We start from the raw sequence: 20,174 nt of genomic DNA, 5'->3' as shown, positions 1-20,174 counted from the left end.
AGTGTTGAAGATTTTAATCAGTAAGTACACGATTTATAAAACAATTTTTTTTTTCTGGGTTTTATAGTTCAATAACAAATAACCGATTTCTAATATAAGTCATTTTTTTCAATTAATTGTAATAGATTGCATTTATTTATTTATTGAATTATAATAATTATAATCTATTTATTGAACTGATTATTTATTAATAATAGTTAACTAATTATTTTCTTAAATTACTTTAATAATTTTTTTTCTACACAATTTGTATATTATATTGTTTAATATATTGGAGAGTAATTTTAATACGACGAATTTAAATATTAAAAATTTATGTATAATAACGATGCAAGAAATACGTCTGATATTATTATTTATTAATAAATATATTTTTATTAATATTTATATTAATATAATTAATAAACTATTAAATGGGTTATTAAAAATAACGAACTATTTAATTAATAAATGTTTTGTTAATGATTTTTTTCTACGCAGCAATTTCATGGAGGTCCACCGGGACCTATGAATCAAGGACCACCTCGAGGCCCACCTGGACATCCTGGTCCTCCTGGTGAACTTCGAGGAGCTCCTCCTAGAGGCGCTGAATGGAATCGTCCTCCAGGTTTGTGATAATTCATTTTTTTTTCGATTTAAAAAAAAATTTTAATTTCCGAAATTGAAATTTGTGGCGAAAAATTGTGCTTTATAAAAAACGAAAATTTTGATAATAGAAAGAATATTGAAAATTTAAGGAAATAGAAATGAAAAAAATAGAAAAATTTTAAAAAAAGAAGAAATTAGAATTATAAATTTATTGATTAGGTATGATGCCTGGACCTGGAGGGATGCCACCAGGACATGGAATGCCACCTCAAGGGCCACCAGGACCACCGGGTGGACCAGCGCCTCATGTGAATCCAGCTTTCTTCCAACAGGGTCCATCACATCAGGGTCCACCTGGACCACCACATGGACCAACTCATGGACCTGCTCCTCATAATTATGGTCCTCCTGCTCAGGTATTTTCATTTTTATTATATATATATATACCCCGTAAAATGGGGTAAAGTCGGCGATTATTACAAATTAATTAAAAAGATTTCTTTTTATCTTATCTAAGAAAAAAAAATCATTTAAGGGACTCATGATTATGTTCTAAAAATCATTAGTTAGAATTTTCATTTTATGGAATTTAATTATTTTTTAGGAGAATTTTAATTTATTCGAATTAGAATTTTGCAGGAATTTTCATCAAAACGATTTTCTATATTACAGAATTTTTTATATAACCCAAAATTCACTTCACAGAATTTTTATTTGCTCTAATTTTCATTAAACATAATATGCATTTTAAAGAATTTTTATTGGATGGAATTTCATTGCATAGAATTTTCATTTTATTCTTACAGATGAATTTTCATTTGTTCGAATTATTATTTGATTGAATTTCCATATAACCGATTTTTCATATTATAAAATTTTTACTTAACTGAAAAATCATTTAACAGAATTTCTAATTGATATAATTTTCATTTGTCCGAAATTGCAAATGACCGAACAAACAAACAGAAAGATTTCGGCGCGATTTTTAAAATCAACCAATCAAAAATTATCCATAAAATTGTGATTAATTGATTTTAAAAATCGCGCAGAAATCGATTGTTTGTTCGGTCATTTGCAATTTCGGACAAATGAAAATTCTATCAGTTAGAAATTCTGTTAAATGATTTTTTAGTTAAGTAAAAATTTTGTAATATGAAAAATCGTTTATATGGAAATTCAATCAAATAATAATTCGAATAAATGAAAATTCATCTGAAAGAATAAAATGAAAATTCTATGCAATGAAATTCTACCTAATAAAAATTCTTTAAAATACTAATTTGAACAAAGAAAAATTCGTCTCAAAGAAAATTATGATAAATGAAATTTTATAAAATTTCAGGCCTCGGATTATACGACTTTTTCAACTTTTTCCAACTTTTTTTCAAAAATATGACTTTTTTCGACTTTTTTTTACAATAAAAAAAAAATTTTTTGAAACAAAATATGCTTTTTTAGTATACAATGCAGATCTTCTTTATTTAAATTATTTAATAAATTTTTGACTAAAATTCTTCACTAAATTAATTATTTTTAATAATTTTAATGAAATTCTTCACAAATTCAATTATCTTAAACTATTTTTCAATTCATATTTTCATGAAATTTAATAATTGTTTATAATTTCAAAAAAAAAAAAAAAATTATCAAATAAAATTACCAAAAAATTTTAATACAAAATAACTTGAAATTTAATTATTCAAAAATTTATTTATCTAAAAGCAATTTTTCTAATAAAAACTTTTGAAATTTAATGTTTTTATGTGACTTCTAATAAATTCTTCATCAACAGAAATAACTAGAAATTTCTTATTTTTAGGGACAGTAATAAACTATATATAACTAAAATTCAATTTTTTTTTATTTGTACCAAAGAATACAGCCGTAGGATTTTCTTTTTAGGAAAATTGTTCCAAATTTTTCAATTCAAAATCAACTAAAAGGCAATTATTTTGCAAAATTTCGAATGAAAATCAATTATTTTCTAAATTATCAATTCAAAATCAACTAAAATTCAATTATATTCAAAAATTTCAATTTAAAAGCTTCTAAAATTTAATTATTTCTAAAATTTACAATCTAAAATTTTTTGAAATTTAAAAATTTCAATTATAACTCTCCTGAAATTAAATTATTTCTAATGATTTTTTTAATATTCTGCGAAAATTAAATTATTTGAAAGCATTTTGCAATTAAAATATTTTCAAAAATTTCAATTCAAAATTAACTAAAATCAATTTATTTCCAAAATTTCAGTTGAATTTCATTTATTTTCAAAATTTTCTATTTAAAATTAACTAAAATTCAATGATTTTCAAAATTTTTAATTTAAAATCAAATGAAATTCAATTATTTTCAAAAATTTCAATTCAAACCCAAATAAAATTCAACTATTTTCCAAAATTTCAATTCAAAATCAATTCATTTCAAAAATTTCAATACAAAATCAACGAAAATCAATTCATTTCCAAAATTTCAGTTGAATTTCATTTATTTTCAAAATTTTTTATTTAAAATTAACTAAAATTCAATGATTTTCAAAATTTTTAATTCCAAATCAACTGAAATTCAATTGTTTTCAAAAATTTCAATTCAAACCCAAATAAAATTCAATTATTTTCCAAAATTTCAATTCAAAATCAATTCATTTCCAAAATTTCAGTTGAATTTCATTTATTTTAAAAATTTTCAATTAAAATTAAATTATTTTCAAAATTTTCTTTTCAAAATTAACTAAATTTCAATTATTTTCAAAATTTTCAATCCAAAATCAACTGAAATTCAATTATTTTCCAATGTTTCAATTGAAATACAATTATTTTTCAAATTTTCAATAGAAATACTAAAAAATAAATTATTTTTCAAATTTTCAATGATAATAAATTTAAATGTGAAATTCAATTTTTCGAAAATTTAAATACTGTAAAATCATTTTTTTTTTTTCCCAAAACATAAAATTATTTTCATTTCTGTAAAATTTAATTATTCTTTGAAAATTAACAAAATCTTTTGAAATTCAATTATTTCTAAAAAAAATTCTTGATAATGTTCTTATATAAAATTATTCTCATTATAGAATTAATCAAATGAACTTAATATCTAATAACATTAGTTATTTAAAGTAAAATATTCATTAATCAATTAAATTTTTTTTTTAAATTGAAAAAATATCGACTTTTTTTCGAATATAAATCGACTAAAACAACTTTACTTGTGTCTTAAAGTCGATCCAAGGCCTGTAAAATGAAAATTCTAATTAATAATCATCATTAATCATTAATCATTAATCATTTTTGAAATAAATAGACACCGTACGGAGCTCCAGGACCTGAGCATCGTCCAGAAGCACACTCGAATCTTACCGAACTTGAGTTTGAGGAAATAATGGGACGCAATCGAACTGTATCGTCGTCAGCAATTGCAAGGGCAGTTTCGGACGCTGCCGCCGGCGAGTATGCAAGTGCAATTGAAACTCTCGTCACTGCAATATCGTTAATTAAACAATCGAAAGTCGCTGGTGACGATCGATGCAAAATTCTCATCAGTTCCCTTCAAGATACATTACGTGGAATTGAAACAAAAAGCTATGGCTCTGCAAGAAGAGGTGAATTTATAATTAAATTACTTTTAACATTCAAAAAAAAGATAAAAATTTAAATTTTTTATTATTACAAATATAAAATATAAATAAAATTTATTTTATTAATTATTTACAGATCGTTCTCGTTCGCGGGATCGCGATCGAAATCACAGAAGGCGACGCGAGAGATCAAGATCGAGGGATCGTGAATATAGAGATCGAAGTCGAGAGAGAGATCGTGATAGGGATCGCGAGAGGGAGAGAGAACGCGAGAAGGAAAGATATTACAATGAAACGTATCCTAGAGAAAGATCACGAAGTCGTGAAAGGGAACGTGATCGCGAAAGAGAATACAGGGAGCGAAGCCGTGAAGAAAGGTATTAAAAAAAAAAACAAATTTATTTATTAGGACTTTTTTTTCAAATTTCTTCCCTTCGTTATTTATAATAAAAAAAATAATATTTAACGACTATTAAGCTACCAAAACTTAAAAAATTTTATCTTATCATTTCTAAAAAAAAATAATAATAATTAAATAACATGAGCGAGAAAATTTAAAAAGACTGATTTTCATTAATTTTTTTCAAATTTTTTAATTTTAATTTTTTTTTACATCTTACACATATTCTAAATTTATTTATTTTATTATACATGGGTTTACAAAACACAAATATTATTAATTAAACTTTTTTTTAAAGAAATAAATAAATTTACAAAATTAACTAATTATTAATAAAATTAATAAATTTTTACACAATATAAAAAGTTTCATGAAAATGCAATTTAATTTGTTTTTAGTAAAAATTTTTTTTAAAGTAGAAATAAATTAAAATTTTTATTTAAGAAAAGAATCCGATAAAGAATTTGTCAAAAATTTTATGATATTTTTGGGAAATTAATATTATTTATTTAAAATTTAAATGTTTACTATTATTGTAGTAATGTATAATTTTTTTCTTAAAATTGACAACTTATTATTAATTGAATATTATTAAAAATCATAATACGTAATATTTGTAATTAATAATAATAATAATAATAATAATTTATAATTTAGGTAGAAAATTATTAAAATAGAACTAAGTAGAAAATAGTAAATAGAAAATTCATTTTAAAATTTGTGAAAAAAAAACAAATTATTAAGAAAACCTTTAATAAATATTGAAAAAAAGAAATTAAATTAAAAAAATTATAAAATTAAAATAAACATATAAATTCTTTTTTTTTTTTTTTGTTTTTATTGGTAAAATTTTTTTATTTCTATTTCTAAATTTATTTCAGTTACTCGCAAGTGTTACTTCTATTATGTTCTAATTGTTCATCACTATGACGACATTATGTGCCTATTTTTTAAGTTTATTTACTTTATCAAAAATTTATTATAAGTTAAGGAGAAAAAAAAATGTTTCTTTTTTTTCCATGTTGATGAAATTTGAAAGAACTTGTTTTTGTAATTTTTTCAGATTATTAAAAATTCGTTTATTTTTTTTATTTTATTATTTATAAATATTTATAACTATTTATAAATTATTTTTCCTTTTTGTTCCATTATTAATGAAAAAAAAAAAAATATTTCTCTATATAGAAAATATAAAATACAAAAAGTGTATTAAATTTATAAAAAAAAATTTGTTCACCGATTTTGTTATATAAAATTAGTGATTTTTGGTCAAAATCAACATTCATTCATTTTTTTTTTTTTTTTTTTTTTTTTATTACACAAAAAATGTAAGAGAAAAATTGTAATGAAATAAATTTTTATATTTGAAAATATAAAACATTTTTATAATAAAATGATTTTATTATTTGTTTTATATTTAAAAAAAAAAATTAGCTACGAATGACTGAATACCAAAGAACATTGTTTTGGATTTGAAAAAAAAAATTTTTTTAAGGACATTTTAATAAATCTCAATTTAAATTTTAGGTGTTATTAATAAAAAAATATTTTTATTTTTAAAAACAGCAATAAAAGACATTTTTTGCGAAAATCCGCAAAAAAAAAACTTACTGAAAATTTTTAAAAAAGTAGGAAAAATTATATTATGATTATATTTACATATAATTGCACATAAAAAAAAATTATTTTTTAGTAAATTTTTTTAATTTAATAAATGGGACATTCTTTCTGAAACGTCCGAATCAAAAATTATTAAATTGGCTTGTAATAAAATTAATTTAAAAGCATTTTTCAAATAATTTTTAATTCCTACAAAAAAAAATTGAAATTTTTATTTATTTATTTATTAACGGCAAAATATTAAAAATACAGAATTAAAAATACAAAAAAAAAAATTGAAAATTACAAAAAAATGTTTCTTTTTTAAGTAGGATTTTTTGACAGTTTAAAAAATATTTTCTTCTTAGCTCAACGAGACAGGGATCATCTAGAGCTAGGCCTAAAGAAGAAGCGCCAGAATCAGGAGCCGTTTCGTCTTCTAAGTCATCTAGGTAAATAAAAAAAAAAAAAAAACAATTTTTTTTTGCTCCTTTTTTTAAATTGTTAACAAAAAATTTTTTTCTATTAAATTTTTATACATGTATGAAAAATGAAATTAAATTACAGTCCAAAGGGAATAATTCTTTTTTATTTTTTTGAAAATTTTTATATCAAATATTCTCATCAAATTATATCAATAGTCATTTTAGAACATTTTTAAAAAATGAAATTTTTATTACCTAGGTATCTTTATTTTAATTAATTTTTTCTTTCTACAAAAAGAAAAAATTAATTAAAAAATATATTTATATTAAATTTTTCTTATATAATTTTTTAAAAAAATCAAAACTTAGAAGTATATTTAAAAAAATTTTTTTTTGTTTTCTTTTTTTTGCAGATATTACGATGAGCGTTACAGAGAACGAGACAGAGACAGAGAACGTGAACGTGAGCGGGAATCGTCATCGCGACGACCAACGGAAAGAGAACGCGAACCGGAACGTGAAAGAGAACGTGAACGACGAGAAGACGATTCCACTCATCGTTCAAGGCATTAAAAAAAAAAAAAAAAAAATTCACAATTTCGTGTGATTTTTTTTTTTTTTTAAAAAGGCATTTTAAAGAGAAAAAAAATTTACCATTTTTCCACATTTTTTTTTGTGCATTTTATACATTTCGCGTGAAAAAAAAAGATTTTTTACAATTTACGATATACTTTTTTTTTAATAAAAGTAATTTTTGAAAGACAAGTAAATTTTTTTTCTTAAAAATAAAAAAAAAAAAAATTTGAATGATCAGTTTTTTTTTCTTTTTAAGGATTCTCGCAATTCTTTAAATATTTATAAGACATTAATTTGTTTTTTTTTTCTCCCAAATGTGTAGGTATTATTAAGGAATATATTTATATAAATATATGCATATTTTTTTGTATGCATAAATATATATATATATATATATATAAATACATATAAAAAAAACATTGTAATCCCGATGTCAATCGGGAAATATTTCTTTATGCGCCGTTGAAAAAAAATTAAAAAAAAAATTTTTTATGAGAAAAAAAATCTACGACGCAAGATTTGTATCTCAAGATAATATAGATAATGGCACCAAAAAAAAAAAGAAAAAGAAAACAAGAAAAAATCGAATATTTTGATTTTATTCATAATTGTAGATAATCCTTTAATGTTTAATTTTCTTTATATTAAGAAAGAAAAACGAAATGTTTTTTTTAATCGTTTGACTACTTTTTATTTTTTGTTGCGAGAAATTATTTTTAAGAGCGCATTTTTTTTTTTTTTTTTTTTCCGTTTCTTTTCCAAACTCCGAAACAGTGTGTGTACAAAAGAAAAATTATTTCTCTTTGAAAAACTTGGAATTTCAATTTTATTCTATTGTGAAAACAACTTAATAAATTAATTTAACAAATTAATAAATTAATTTAACAAATTAATTTTTAAAAAAAATTCGATTCTTGAAGTTTTTCAAAGATTTTTGTTTTTATATGCTCAACTTGTAAACAAATTTATAGTACAAAAATATTTTTTACAACAAAAAAAGGGGAAAAAAAGAATAAGAAGAAGAAAAAGAACAAAAAAGAAAAAAAAAAAAGTATTTGATAAATATGAGATTTGAATAATAATTGTGAAATTCGTTTCTCAATTTTCATATTTTGAAGAATATTTTTAACGTTGATAATAATAATAGTTATAATAATAATAATAATAATAATAATAACAATAATAATGAAAAATAAATTTTCAGATTACTTAAAACTTGCCGTAAGTAAGTTGATGATTATAGATTTGTTTTAGAATCTACGTCTTTGGATGACAAGAAAAAAATAAGAAACTTAAATAAACAATTATCTGTATCTAAAAAAAAAGAAATGAATTTTAATTATTAATATACAAATTATCGAATGTTATTTATTAAAAATAAAAGTATATTAATTTTTTTTTCAGTGTAAATTTATGGATATTATATTTTTTATATAATTTCTATAAAATGTAGAAATTGATTTTCAATTTACTCTTTTTTAAAGATTTTTTTTTTCTTCTTTTTTTTTTTTTATTAAATGTTGGATTTATTGCAATAAAATAAAATTAAGTTATTAATATCAATGAAGACCACAACGGGAAATTTTTTTTTGAATCATACAATTTACGTGATAAGCGTGTCCACAGGGAAAGAGAGCAATGCCATTGTTACCCAATAATACGGGTGTTTGTAGAGAAAGTGTACAACAAGGACACGTTGAGGATTTTGATGAATAACGAATTCCCCAATGATGAGGACCCGAGCCAAAAGCATTTCTTTCAATTGATTGCTTTAAATCCTTTTCCAACGATATCATCAAATCTTCTTGTACCTATTGTGGTAAGTAAATTTTTTTTATTCAATTATTCAATTCAAAATTCAATTATTTTGAAAATTTTAATCTATTAATGTATTTGTGAAATTAATTATTTTCAATAATTTTAATGAAATTCAACAAAAATTCAGTTATTTAAAATATTTTTCAATTAAAAATTCTCAATGTCAATTATTATGTAAAATTCTTTTTTAAAAGTCATTAGCAATTGAAATTTACAAAATTTTCAATTCAAAATCTTTTGAAATTTAATTAATTCAAAAAATTTCGAGTATAGATTTTTTAAAATTCAATTATTAAAAATATTTTTTAAATTTGTATTTAATATTCAATTATTTTTTGTAATTTATAAAAAAAAAATCTTCAACAATTAAATAAATAAATAAACAATTGAATTTTATAAAAATTACAATTTTAAATCTTTTGAAATTCAATTATTTCTAAAATCCGTAAATATGTAATTTTTAATTTTTTTTTTTATTTTGAAAATTTGAATCTAAAAAGTCTTAACGAAATTAATTATTTTCAATAATTTTAATGAAATTCTTAAAAATTTAAATTATTTAAAACATTTTCTAGTTAAAAATTCTCTAAAATTCAATTCAATTTACAAAATTTTTAATATTTAATAACAATTTTGATTAATAGAAATAAAATATTTTATGAAAATTTAAAAAAATCCACTTTTCTTCTGTCAATCAATTTTAAAAGTTTTTATTTTTTTTTAATTATTTTTTTTTAAGTGAATTTTTTTCCAAATTTGATGCAAAAAATTCGTAAAAAATCGTTGAACTTTTTTTTCGTAAAGAACAAAAAGATAAAAAAAAAAAAAATTTTTTATGCGAAATTAAAAATACCAAAGCCGACGATATTCAAAAAAAATTTTTGTTTAGAATAATTTTTCTCGGATTTTATATATATATATAAAAAAAAGGAAATTTTTTTTTTCAATTTTACCAAAAGTTTATAATTAATCTTACCTTTGGAGAACACATTGACATTAATTCAGCATCTTCAGATTGATTACGACTAAAATCCAAATTATATTTGATGCCATTTTTTGCAAAAATTTTGGCAAATATTATTGTCTGATAAACTCTGAAAATGAATAATTTTTTTTTTTTTTTACAAATTTTAATTTTTGAAAGAGATAATTAAAATTTTTCAAAATCAAATTCAAATTAAAGAAAATAATTCTAGAAAATAATTTGTTTCTTACTTTGCATCTAATCGTAATTCACGAATAAATTTTTCGACTTTAAATAAAAATTCCAAAGTCGCATCTGATCCATCTTTCTTTAAAATTTCATATGTCACTGTTTCCCAATCGATGAATTTTTCAATTTTTCTTTCACTCTGTAAATCACCACAAGAAAGACAAATTCCCTTTTCAATTTTTTTCAATATCTCATTAACTTTTTTCCATTCTCTTTCAGTTAAATGTGGTAAAATAATAGACAATGCAACACTATCTTTTGTCTGTAGGCATGCAGATAAAATTTCCCATCTTTCTTCTTCTTCTTCTTTATCTTCAATTTCTAAAGTGGAAAAATTATTCATATAAAGAGGTAAATATTCCCTCCACATAAATGGAACATTATCACAGATTTTCAGGCACTCGAGTGGTTCATTTTGAAATTTTTTCAAAAACAATGATCCAATATCGAGAAATTTTGGCTCTTTGGCACGTTTAAATGTTGGCTGTGGATAACCACAAGTTAAACAATCATTGCGATTTGATGAATTGAAATCAATGAAAATACGTAAAATTTCCCTTAAAATTGTTTCATTCGTTGTTGATTTTATAAAATCAATTGGCACATTATGAAGAAGCAATTTATTCGATTGAAGTTCAGCTGCACGTATCATTTCGAAATAAAGACGTTTCAAATCATCAGGTTCTTCATATCTAAGAATTCAATTCAATTCATTATTAAATTTCAATTAAAAATATTACAAAATTCAATAATTTTTTTTAAATTAAAAAAGAAAAATTTTGAAAATAATAATTATCATAAATTTCAATTTAAAATCACTTGAAATTTAATTATTTTTAAAAATTTCAATTTAAAAAACCTTCTAAAATTTAATTATTTTCTTAAATTTAACATCAAAAACTTTTTAAAATTATAATTTCGAATAAATTTTTCAGCAAAAGAAATCATTAAAAATTTTAATTAAAAAAAAACACTTGTACTTCAATTAATTTCAAAAATATAAATTGTAAATCTTCGAAAATTCAATTATTTAAAAAAAAAAAGATGGTCTAAAATTTTTTTTCTTAAAGTATTATTGTTTAAAATTTAAGAAAAAATTTTTTTCTAATTCAATTTTTTACATTAAAAACATTTAAAGTTCAATTTTTGTCTCTAACTTGTAATAAATTTTTCAGCAACAGAAATCACAAAAAATTTCAATCAAAAATCACTCAAAGTTCAATTATTTCTAAAAATAATTTCAAAAAATTGAATTTCAAATCAAATTTCAGAAATAAGACAAATTTTCAATAATTAAATGGGACAAATTTCTAGGAAAAAAAAAATTCTTGAAGTTCAATTTTAAAAATTTAGTTTGATTTAAGCAATTTATTCGATTTAAAAATTTCGATACTGTTTCTAGTTGTAATAATGAAAAAAAAAATCGGACATTAATTAAGTTTTACAAAATTCTAAATTAAATTTTTCTTTAAATAATTGAATTACAGAAAATTTTAACTTTAAAATAAATTTTCTGAAAATTTTAACTGCTGTAGTTTTTTTTTAAAAAAAAACATTTTTAAATAATTAAATTTTAGAAGAATATTATTAAAAAATTATTAACAATAAATAATTGAATTTTAAAGAGTTTGAAATTTTTTTAGAAATAATTGGATTTCAAAAGATTTTGTTAAATTTTAGAAAATAATTAAATTTTACAGAATTAAAAATAATTTATTAATAATTTAATTATTTATTTATTTATTTATTAAATAATGTTAGATAATCATTTTTTTAAATAATTGGATTTTTCGAAAATAGATTTCGAAGATTTTTCTCTTTATGAGAATTTCGGCCCTAAAACTCTAAAAAAAAGTTTTTTATGAAAAATATATGTATATTTTTTTCAAAAATTTACCTATTTTTTATCTCCTTTATCATGTCGGCGACTTTAATTAATATTTGTTCAATTTCTTCATTATCCGTCGAAAATTTTAATGATTCGACAAGTCGATGAAGTGATTTAAGTTCCATTTGAAGATTACACATTGTTTCATGAAGAATTGTCTCTCTTTTATCCTTTTCCATTGGTTTTTCTTCTTTATTTCTTTTTTTTTCCTCCCTCCCGGATCTCATGACAATTTCCTCGCTCGTCAAATCCAAATCATTGGAAATAAAATCATCATCATCATCATCATCATCATCATCATCATTGTTTTGTCTTTCGATAAATTCCAATTCGGGACTATTTTTAAAACTTACCGATGGTTCGGGACTATTTTTTGAACTTCCCGAATTTACCAATACAATTCCCGATTCAAGTTTCTTTGGTTGATTTAAAGTCGTACGAAGACTATGAATTAATGGAAGTATTTCCCTAATGGCATTTAAATGAGGACTAGAATTTTCTGATTTTAATTCAATATCGTAAATTAATTCCAATTGATCGTAATTCAATTGATTTTTATTTTCTAATTCTTTTATTGCACGATTTCGAAATATTTTTGAGATTTGTAAACAGTCTTGATAAAGTTTTTTATCATATAAATTGACAATTAACGAATCAATTGTACAAAGTGTGAGACATAAAAATTTTCCCGATTGCGTTATAATGTAAATTTCATTATTAATAACGTGAGCTTCCGAAATGGAAAATTCATTATTCCACAAAATAACGGAAGCATTTATTGGATCTAAAATATATAATCCTGTTGTTGTATAGGCAAATAAAAATTCGCCATTTATTGATGAGAGTTGGGAAAACATGAGCGATTGCGGAAGACAGGAACGATCGTTATCCATCTAAATAATATTTATTTAATTTTTCAAGTTGCGAATATTTAAATGAGCCAAAAGTTGGGACACATGATTATGTTTTAAAAATTATTAGTTAGAATTTTCATTTTATGGAATTTAATTATTTTTGAGCCGAATTTTTATTTGTTCGAATTAGTATTTTGCAGGAATTTTCATCAAAACGATTTTCTATATTACAAAATTTTTATATAATCGTAAATTCATTTTAAAGAATTTTTATTTGTTCGAATTTTTATTTGTCAGAATTTTTATTTGCTCGATATTTCATTTAACATAATAGGCATATTTTAAAGAATTTTTATTGGGTAGAATTTCATTGCATAGAATTTTCATTTTATTCTTTCAGATGAATTTTCATTTTGTTCGAATTATTATTTAATTGAATTTCCATATAATCGATTTTTTATACTAAAGAATTTTTACTTAACCAAAAAATCATTTAACAGAATTTCTAATTGATAGAATTTTCATTTGTCCGAAATTGCAAATGACCGAAGAAACAATCGATTTTGGCGCGATTTTTAAAATCAACCAATCACAATTTTATGGATAATTTTTGATTGGTTGATTTTAAAAATCGCGCCAAAATCGATTGTTGTTACGGTCATTTGCAATTTCGGACAAATGAAAATTCTGTTAAAATGATTTTTCGGTTAAGTAAAAATTCTGTATTATGAAAAATTGGTTATATGGAAATTCAAACAAATAAACTAATTCGAACAAATGAAAATTCATCTAAAAGATTCATTCTATGCAATGAAATTCTATAAAATAAAAATTGTTTAAAATCCCTATTACAGGCCTTGGAACGTTTTTAAAGGACAAAAAAAGGCGTTTTAATCGATTTATAATTTAAAAAAATTCGATTTTTTTCAATTTTAACAAAATTTAATTGGTTAATGAATATTTTACTTTAAATAACTAATGTTATTAGATATTAAATTCATTTTATTAATTCTGTAATGAGAATAATTCTATATAAGAACATTATCAAGAATTATTAGAAATAATTGAATTTCAAAAGATTTTGTTAATTTTCAAGGAATAATTAAATTTTACGGAACTAAAAATAATTTATTAAATAATTTTAGATGAGATTTTTCAAAAGTAATTAAACTTCAAGTGATTTTTAATTTAAAATTTTTGATGATTTCACTAAAAAACTTAAAAGAAATTGCAGACAAAAATATAATCATTTGAAAACTTTTTAAGCAAAAAATGGTTACAGATATAGTTAAATTTTCGAAGAATATTATAAATATCATTAAAAATAATAGAATTTCAGAAGAGTTGTAATTGAAAATAATAAATTTCAAAAAAATTTTACATGGAAAATTTTAGAAGTTTAAAAATTTAAATTTTTGAAAATAATTGAATTTTAGTTAATTTTAAGTAGGTAGAAAATTTTGAAAATAAATGTATTTTAGTTAATTTTAAATAGAAAATTTTGAAAATAATTGAATTTTTATTGAAAATTTTCAAAAATAAATGAAATTCAACTGAAATTTTTGAAAATAATTGAATTTTAATTAATTCAGAATTTAAATTTTTGCCAAATACTTAATTGAAAATAATTGAATTTTATTGATTTTGATTTGGAATTTTTTGAAGTAATTGAATTTCAAAAAATTTTAGATGGAAAATTGTAGAAATAATTTATTTTTAGACGCTTTTAAATTGAAATTTTTGAAAATAATTGAATTTTAATTGAAATTTTTCAAAATAAATCAAATTCAATTGAAATTTTCAAAAATAATTCAATTTTAATTAGTTAAGAATTTATAATTTTGCCAAATAATTGAAAATAAATGAATTTTAATTGATTTTAAATTTAAATGTTTGAAAATAATTGAATTTAAGTTAATTTTAAATAGAAAATTTTGAAAATAATTGAATTTTAATTGAAAATTTTCAAAATAAATGAAATTCAATTGAAATTTTTGGGAGTAATTGAATTTTAATTGATCTTGAATAAAAATTTTTAAAATAATTGAATTTCAATTGAAATTTTGGAAAATAATTGAATTTTAGTTGATTTTGATTTGAAATTTTTGGGAGTAATTGAATTTTAATTGATTTTGAATTGAAATTTTTGAAAATAATTGAAGAATTTATTAGAAATTACAGACAAAAATTGAAATTTCTAGTGATTTCTGTTGATGAAGAAGTTATTAGAAATCACATACAAAAATTGAATTCCAAAAGTTTTTAATTAAAAACTGCTTTCAGATTATTGAATTTTCGAAGAATATTATAAAAAATTATTAAAAATAATTAAATTTGAAGTGATTGTGAATTAAAGATTGTTGATTATTTTATTTGCTAATATTTTTAAAATTATAAACAATTATTAAATTTTATAAAAATTTTAATTGAAAAATAATTTAAATTGAATTTCGGAAGAATTTCATTAAAATTATTAATAATAATTAATAATTCATTTAGTGAAGAATTTTTGTTAAAAATATGTCAAATAATTGAAATATTTGCAAATAAAAATTTTGATAAATAAAAATTTGAACAAATAAAAATTATGTGAAGTGAATTTTCGGTTACATATATAAAATTCTCTAATATAGAAAAATCGTTATGATGAAAATTCCTGCAAAATACTAATTCGAAGAAATAAAAATTCGCCTCAAAAAATAATTATGACAATTTCAATAAAATAAAAATTCTAACAAATAATTTTTAAAACATAATCATGTAATCCATAAAATTTTGATTCAAATTTTTACCTGTAATATTTTTGATATTTTATAAACTGGCAATGGAGGAATTGACAGTGCATCCTTAAATTGATGTGTTTTAATAACAACTCCATTTGTCGTGACTTCCCAAATTCTTGAACTTGGCCTAGCAGAAAAAATTTTAAAATGATTTTCATTTAAAATTGAATTCTCACTCTCAGTATTGAGACTGAATGTTCTTCTTCGTGAAACAATTTCCTCTTCAATTGTTTTTGATGATTTTTCACCATCGTATGGCCTCTTTAAAAAACATGCACCATATTCACCGTCACGTATTTTATTTCCAACTTGTTTATAATGCTCGAGAATAGTATCGCAAATATAACAACGTGTTAGAGTTGAAATAAGTAAAAGGGGAGATGAAAAATTTAATTGTACAATAGTTGAATCAAGTTGCATTAATGTACAATTTGGCACTTGAAACATTCCATTTACCTGTTTGAAAAAAATTATTAATAAATATTTATATTTATTTCGATAGGTATATATGTTGCTATTAATTTAATTTTTCATTTATTTATTTATTTATATTTTTAACGGTCTATAAAACTGCTACTAATTTTTTTTTTCTTTATTGCATATAATTAAAATTTTTTTGTGTGTGTTTTTAACAAGAAAATTACCGTAAAAAATGAAAGAACCATAACAGACACTTTGCCAACGCTGTCTCCAATATAAAGTTCAGAGCTATTATCATTCCAGCAGAGATTTGTTATTTTTTCTCCAATATGCTCAGTGGAAACTGCGATTAATTTTATTGTAGGTTTAAATGTAACGAGACAAACACAACCACGAATTGTACCAAAAGCAATTGCTTTTTCGTCAGGTGATATCTCGACTCGAGACACAGCTCCTTCCTAATAATAATAATAATAATAATAATTTAATAATAAATTTTTATAATAAAAAATAATTTTATTTAACATTATTTATTACCGAAAGTGGAATGAGTTGTTGAAAAGTGCATGGTTCTCTTTTGAATAAATATAGACTTCCACTCGTTGATCCGAGAACAATTAAATTTGAAGAAACAGCAACGCAAGTATACTGTGGATATGATAATAATAATAATAATATCCAATTAATTATATTAATTAAAATTAGTTTAAATATATTATTAGAATATTATTATTACAATATATTTTGCAATTGAGAATAATTATGGAAACTTTCTATTATAAACTTTACCAAGCTATATTTTGTTACAAATAAAAAAAAAAAACAAAAATTAATTTGACAAAAATTCTATTTAATCGAATTTCAAATTTAATTGAAACTTTGTCTTGTAGAATATTAAGATTGCAGAAGTTTTATTTAAAACAATCTTAATTTTTGCAAAAAGAGGATTAGAAATAGACATAATTTTTCTATATACTCACAAAATTTTATTAAATTTCATTAACAAGCAACAGAGTAATTGCAAATTTAGTAAAAAGTTAACAAAATATTCAATTGTTAATATAGAATTAAATAATTAATTTTTTAAAAAAAATATATTTAAAATTTCAAAAGTCAGTTTAAGGTGGCCCAGTTGGGAAATTTTCACCCTGTATCAATTACGGTGACCAAAATTACGTGTATTTTAAATATATTTTGCCCACCGTAATTGGAGCCAATGGAATTCTTAAAAATGTTTCAATTACGGCGAGGGACAAAATTTTTATCTCAAATAATTAAATTAATAATTCTTTAAATGTGCATTTTTATTAGTAATTGTATCAAAAAAAATTAAAATAATTTTTTAAAATCATTTTGCAACAGTTATATTAAATATAATAGTAATAATAGTTATTTTTTATGAACGCGCCGTAATTGGTACACTTACCCTATATGACAACTTTGAATTATTTTTTAAATTAACAGGCCTTGGATCGACTTCAAGGCACATTAAAAGACGTTTTAGTCGATTTATATTCGAAAAAAAGTCGATTTTTTTAAATTAAAAAAAAATTTTAATTGGGTAATGAATATTTTACTTTCAATAACTAATGTTATTACATATAAAATTCATTTTATTAATTCTATATAAGAACATTATCAAAAATTTTTTAGACATAATTGAATTTCAAAAAATTTTGTTAATTTTGAAAGAATAAATAAAATTTAACAGAAATGAAAATAATTTATGTTTTAGGAAAAAAATGATAACACATAGTTAAATTTTAGAAAAATTGAATTTCAATTTTAATTTATTACCATTAAACATTTGCACAATAATTTAATTTTTAGGATATATTTGAAAATTAGGAAAATAATTGAATTTCAATTGAAACTTTGGAAAACAATTAATTTGAAGTAGAAAATTTTGAAAATAATTGTATTTTAGTTAATTTTAAATAGAAAATTTTGAAAATAATTGGATTTTAATTAAAAATTTTCAAAATAAATGAAATTCAATTGAAATTTTCGAAAATAATTAAATTTTAATTAATTCAGAATTTAAAAGTTTGAAAATAATTGAAAATAATTGAATTTTCATTGATTTTGATTTGAAATTTTTAGAAATAATTGAATTTCAAAAAATTTTAGATGGAAAATTGTAGAAATAATTAAATTTTAGAAGCTTTTAAATTGAAATTTTTGAAAATAATTGAATTTTAATTGATTTTGATTGGAAATTTTTAGAAATATTAAAATTTCAAAAAATTTTAGATGGAAAATTGTAGAAATAATTAAATTTTAGAAGCTTTTAAATTGAAATTTATTAAAATAATTAAATTATAATTGATTTTGATTTGAAATTTTTAGAAGTAATTGAATTTCAAAAAATTTTAGATAGAAAATTGTAGAAATAATTTAATTTTAAATGCTTTTAAAATGAAATTTTTGAAAATAATTGAATTTTAATTGATTTGATTTGAAATTTTTTGAAGTAATTGAGTTTCAACAAATTTTAGATGGAAAATTGTAGATATAATTAAATTTTAGAAGCTTTTAAATTGAAATTTTTGAAAAAATTTGAATTTTAATTGAAAATTTTCAAAATAAATGAAATTCAAATGAAATTTTTTTAAAAAAATGAATTTTAATTAATTCAGATTTTAAAAGTTTGAAAATAATTGAAATTTAATTAATTTTGAATTGAAAATTTTAATTGAATTTTAATTGATTTTGATTTGAAATTTTTGGAGTACATAATTGAGTTTCAAAAAATTTTAGATGGAAAATTGTAGATATAATTAAATTTTAGAAGCTTTTAAAGTGAAATTTTTGAAAATAATTGAATTTTAATTGATTTAGAATTGAAAATTTTAGAAAATAATTGAATTTTCATTGATTTTGATTTGAAATTTTTAGAAATAATTGAATTTCAAAAAATTTTAGATGGAAAATTGTAGAAATAATTAAATTTTAGAAGCTTTTAAATTGAAATTTTTGAAAATAATTGAATTTTAATTGATTTTGATTGGAAATTTTTAGAAATATTAAAATTTCAAAAAATTTTAGATGGAAAATTGTAGAAATAATTAAATTTTAGAAGCTTTTAAATTGAAATTTTTTAAAATAATTGAAATTCCAAAAATTGTGTTAAATTTCAGACAATAATAAATTATAATAAAAGAAATTTCTAGTGATTTCTGTTGATGAAGAATTTATTAGAAATCACATAAAAAAATTGAATTCCAAAAGTTTTTAATTGAAAACTGCATTCAGATAAATGAATTTTTGAATAATTAAATTTCAAGTGATTTTAAATTAAAAATTTCTAGTAATTTTATTTGCTAATTTTTTTTCTTTTTTTTTTTTGAAATTATAAACAATTATTAAATTTCATAAAAATTTGAATTGAAAAATAGTTTAAGGTAATTGAATTTGTGAAGAATTTAATTAAAATTATTAAAAATAATTAATTTAGTGAAGAATTTTAGTTAAAAGTTTGTTAAATAATTGAAATAAAGAAGATCTAAAGAAGATTTGCATTGTACACTAAAAAAATGTATTTTGTTTAAAAATTTTTTTTTTAAATGTAAAAAAAAGTCGCATTTTATTAAAATAAGTTGAAAAAAGTCGTATAATCCGAGGCCTGAATTAATTTTGTAAATAAACTATAATATTGGAAAAAAATATCTCACACCTAGACTAATTATTTCTGTTTCTGTTGTTTTTGTTTTTTAACGATGTTAAAAGACTCTCCTCATTATATACTCTCTCGCTCATGTGACAAAATAAATAATATTGGGGAAAAAAATACATATAACCTATACCTTTATTCGTTGAGTCGCATTTATTGGATTATAGAGTACTGAATTTATTTCTTGAGTTTCGGATAAAATATAACGAATTTCTTGCATAGTTTTTTTTTCACTTTTCACATAACTTAGTTTATTAAATATATTATTATAAATTAAAACAATTTTACTCGTTTGACAGCTGATACAGGAGTGATTGTATCTTTCATTTTTCGATTACTGTTTCAAAACAATGATTG

The 20,174-nt window shown here is 20.5% G+C and overlaps 2 protein-coding genes across 4 annotated transcripts in view; one reads left to right on the top strand and one right to left on the bottom strand.

The window, feature by feature from the left end:
- The window catches only part of LOC127286808 (cleavage and polyadenylation specificity factor subunit 6-like), a 16,092-nt gene extending 8,764 nt beyond the window's left edge, over positions 1-7,328 (top strand). Inside the window, exons 6-11 of one of the 2 annotated variants that reach the window (XM_051313403.1) lie at positions 481-607; positions 808-1,004; positions 3,895-4,192; positions 4,305-4,545; positions 6,536-6,619; positions 7,006-7,328. In XM_051313403.1, the coding sequence (XP_051169360.1) occupies positions 481-607; positions 808-1,004; positions 3,895-4,192; positions 4,305-4,545; positions 6,536-6,619; positions 7,006-7,165 (1,107 nt within the window). In that variant the 3' untranslated portion in view covers positions 7,166-7,328. Of the gene's footprint in view, positions 1-480; positions 608-807; positions 1,005-3,894; positions 4,193-4,304; positions 4,546-5,449; positions 5,660-6,535; positions 6,620-7,005 lie in introns of those variants that run through there. The other variant, XM_051313404.1, reaches the window with a different exon arrangement.
- Positions 7,164-20,174, bottom strand: LOC127286806 (BLOC-2 complex member HPS5 homolog). 2 transcript variants are annotated; one of them, XM_051313396.1, is made up of 9 exons: positions 19,951-20,174; positions 16,682-16,792; positions 16,369-16,602; positions 15,734-16,180; positions 12,097-12,980; positions 10,202-10,891; positions 9,963-10,080; positions 8,769-8,979; positions 7,164-8,482 (listed from the first exon to the last, which is right to left on the bottom strand). In XM_051313396.1, the coding sequence occupies exons 1-9, from the start codon at positions 20,035-20,037 to the stop codon at positions 8,406-8,408; spliced, it is 2,859 nt and encodes a 952-aa protein (XP_051169353.1). In that variant the 5' UTR covers positions 20,038-20,174; the 3' UTR covers positions 7,164-8,405. The 2 variants fall into 2 exon arrangements, with proteins under 2 accessions (XP_051169353.1, XP_051169355.1); XM_051313398.1 differs by lacking the exon at positions 7,164-8,482 and having other exon boundaries at positions 8,654-8,979.

This window comes from Leptopilina boulardi, unplaced genomic scaffold, assembly GCF_019393585.1.
Source record: "Leptopilina boulardi isolate dan_hultmark-lab unplaced genomic scaffold, ZJU_Lbou_2.1 LbouV2_362, whole genome shotgun sequence".
Taxonomy (NCBI): Eukaryota; Metazoa; Arthropoda; class Insecta; order Hymenoptera; family Figitidae; genus Leptopilina; species Leptopilina boulardi.
Note: the sequence above shows the minus strand (reverse complement) of the source record. Positions and strands in the feature narration are given on the sequence as shown.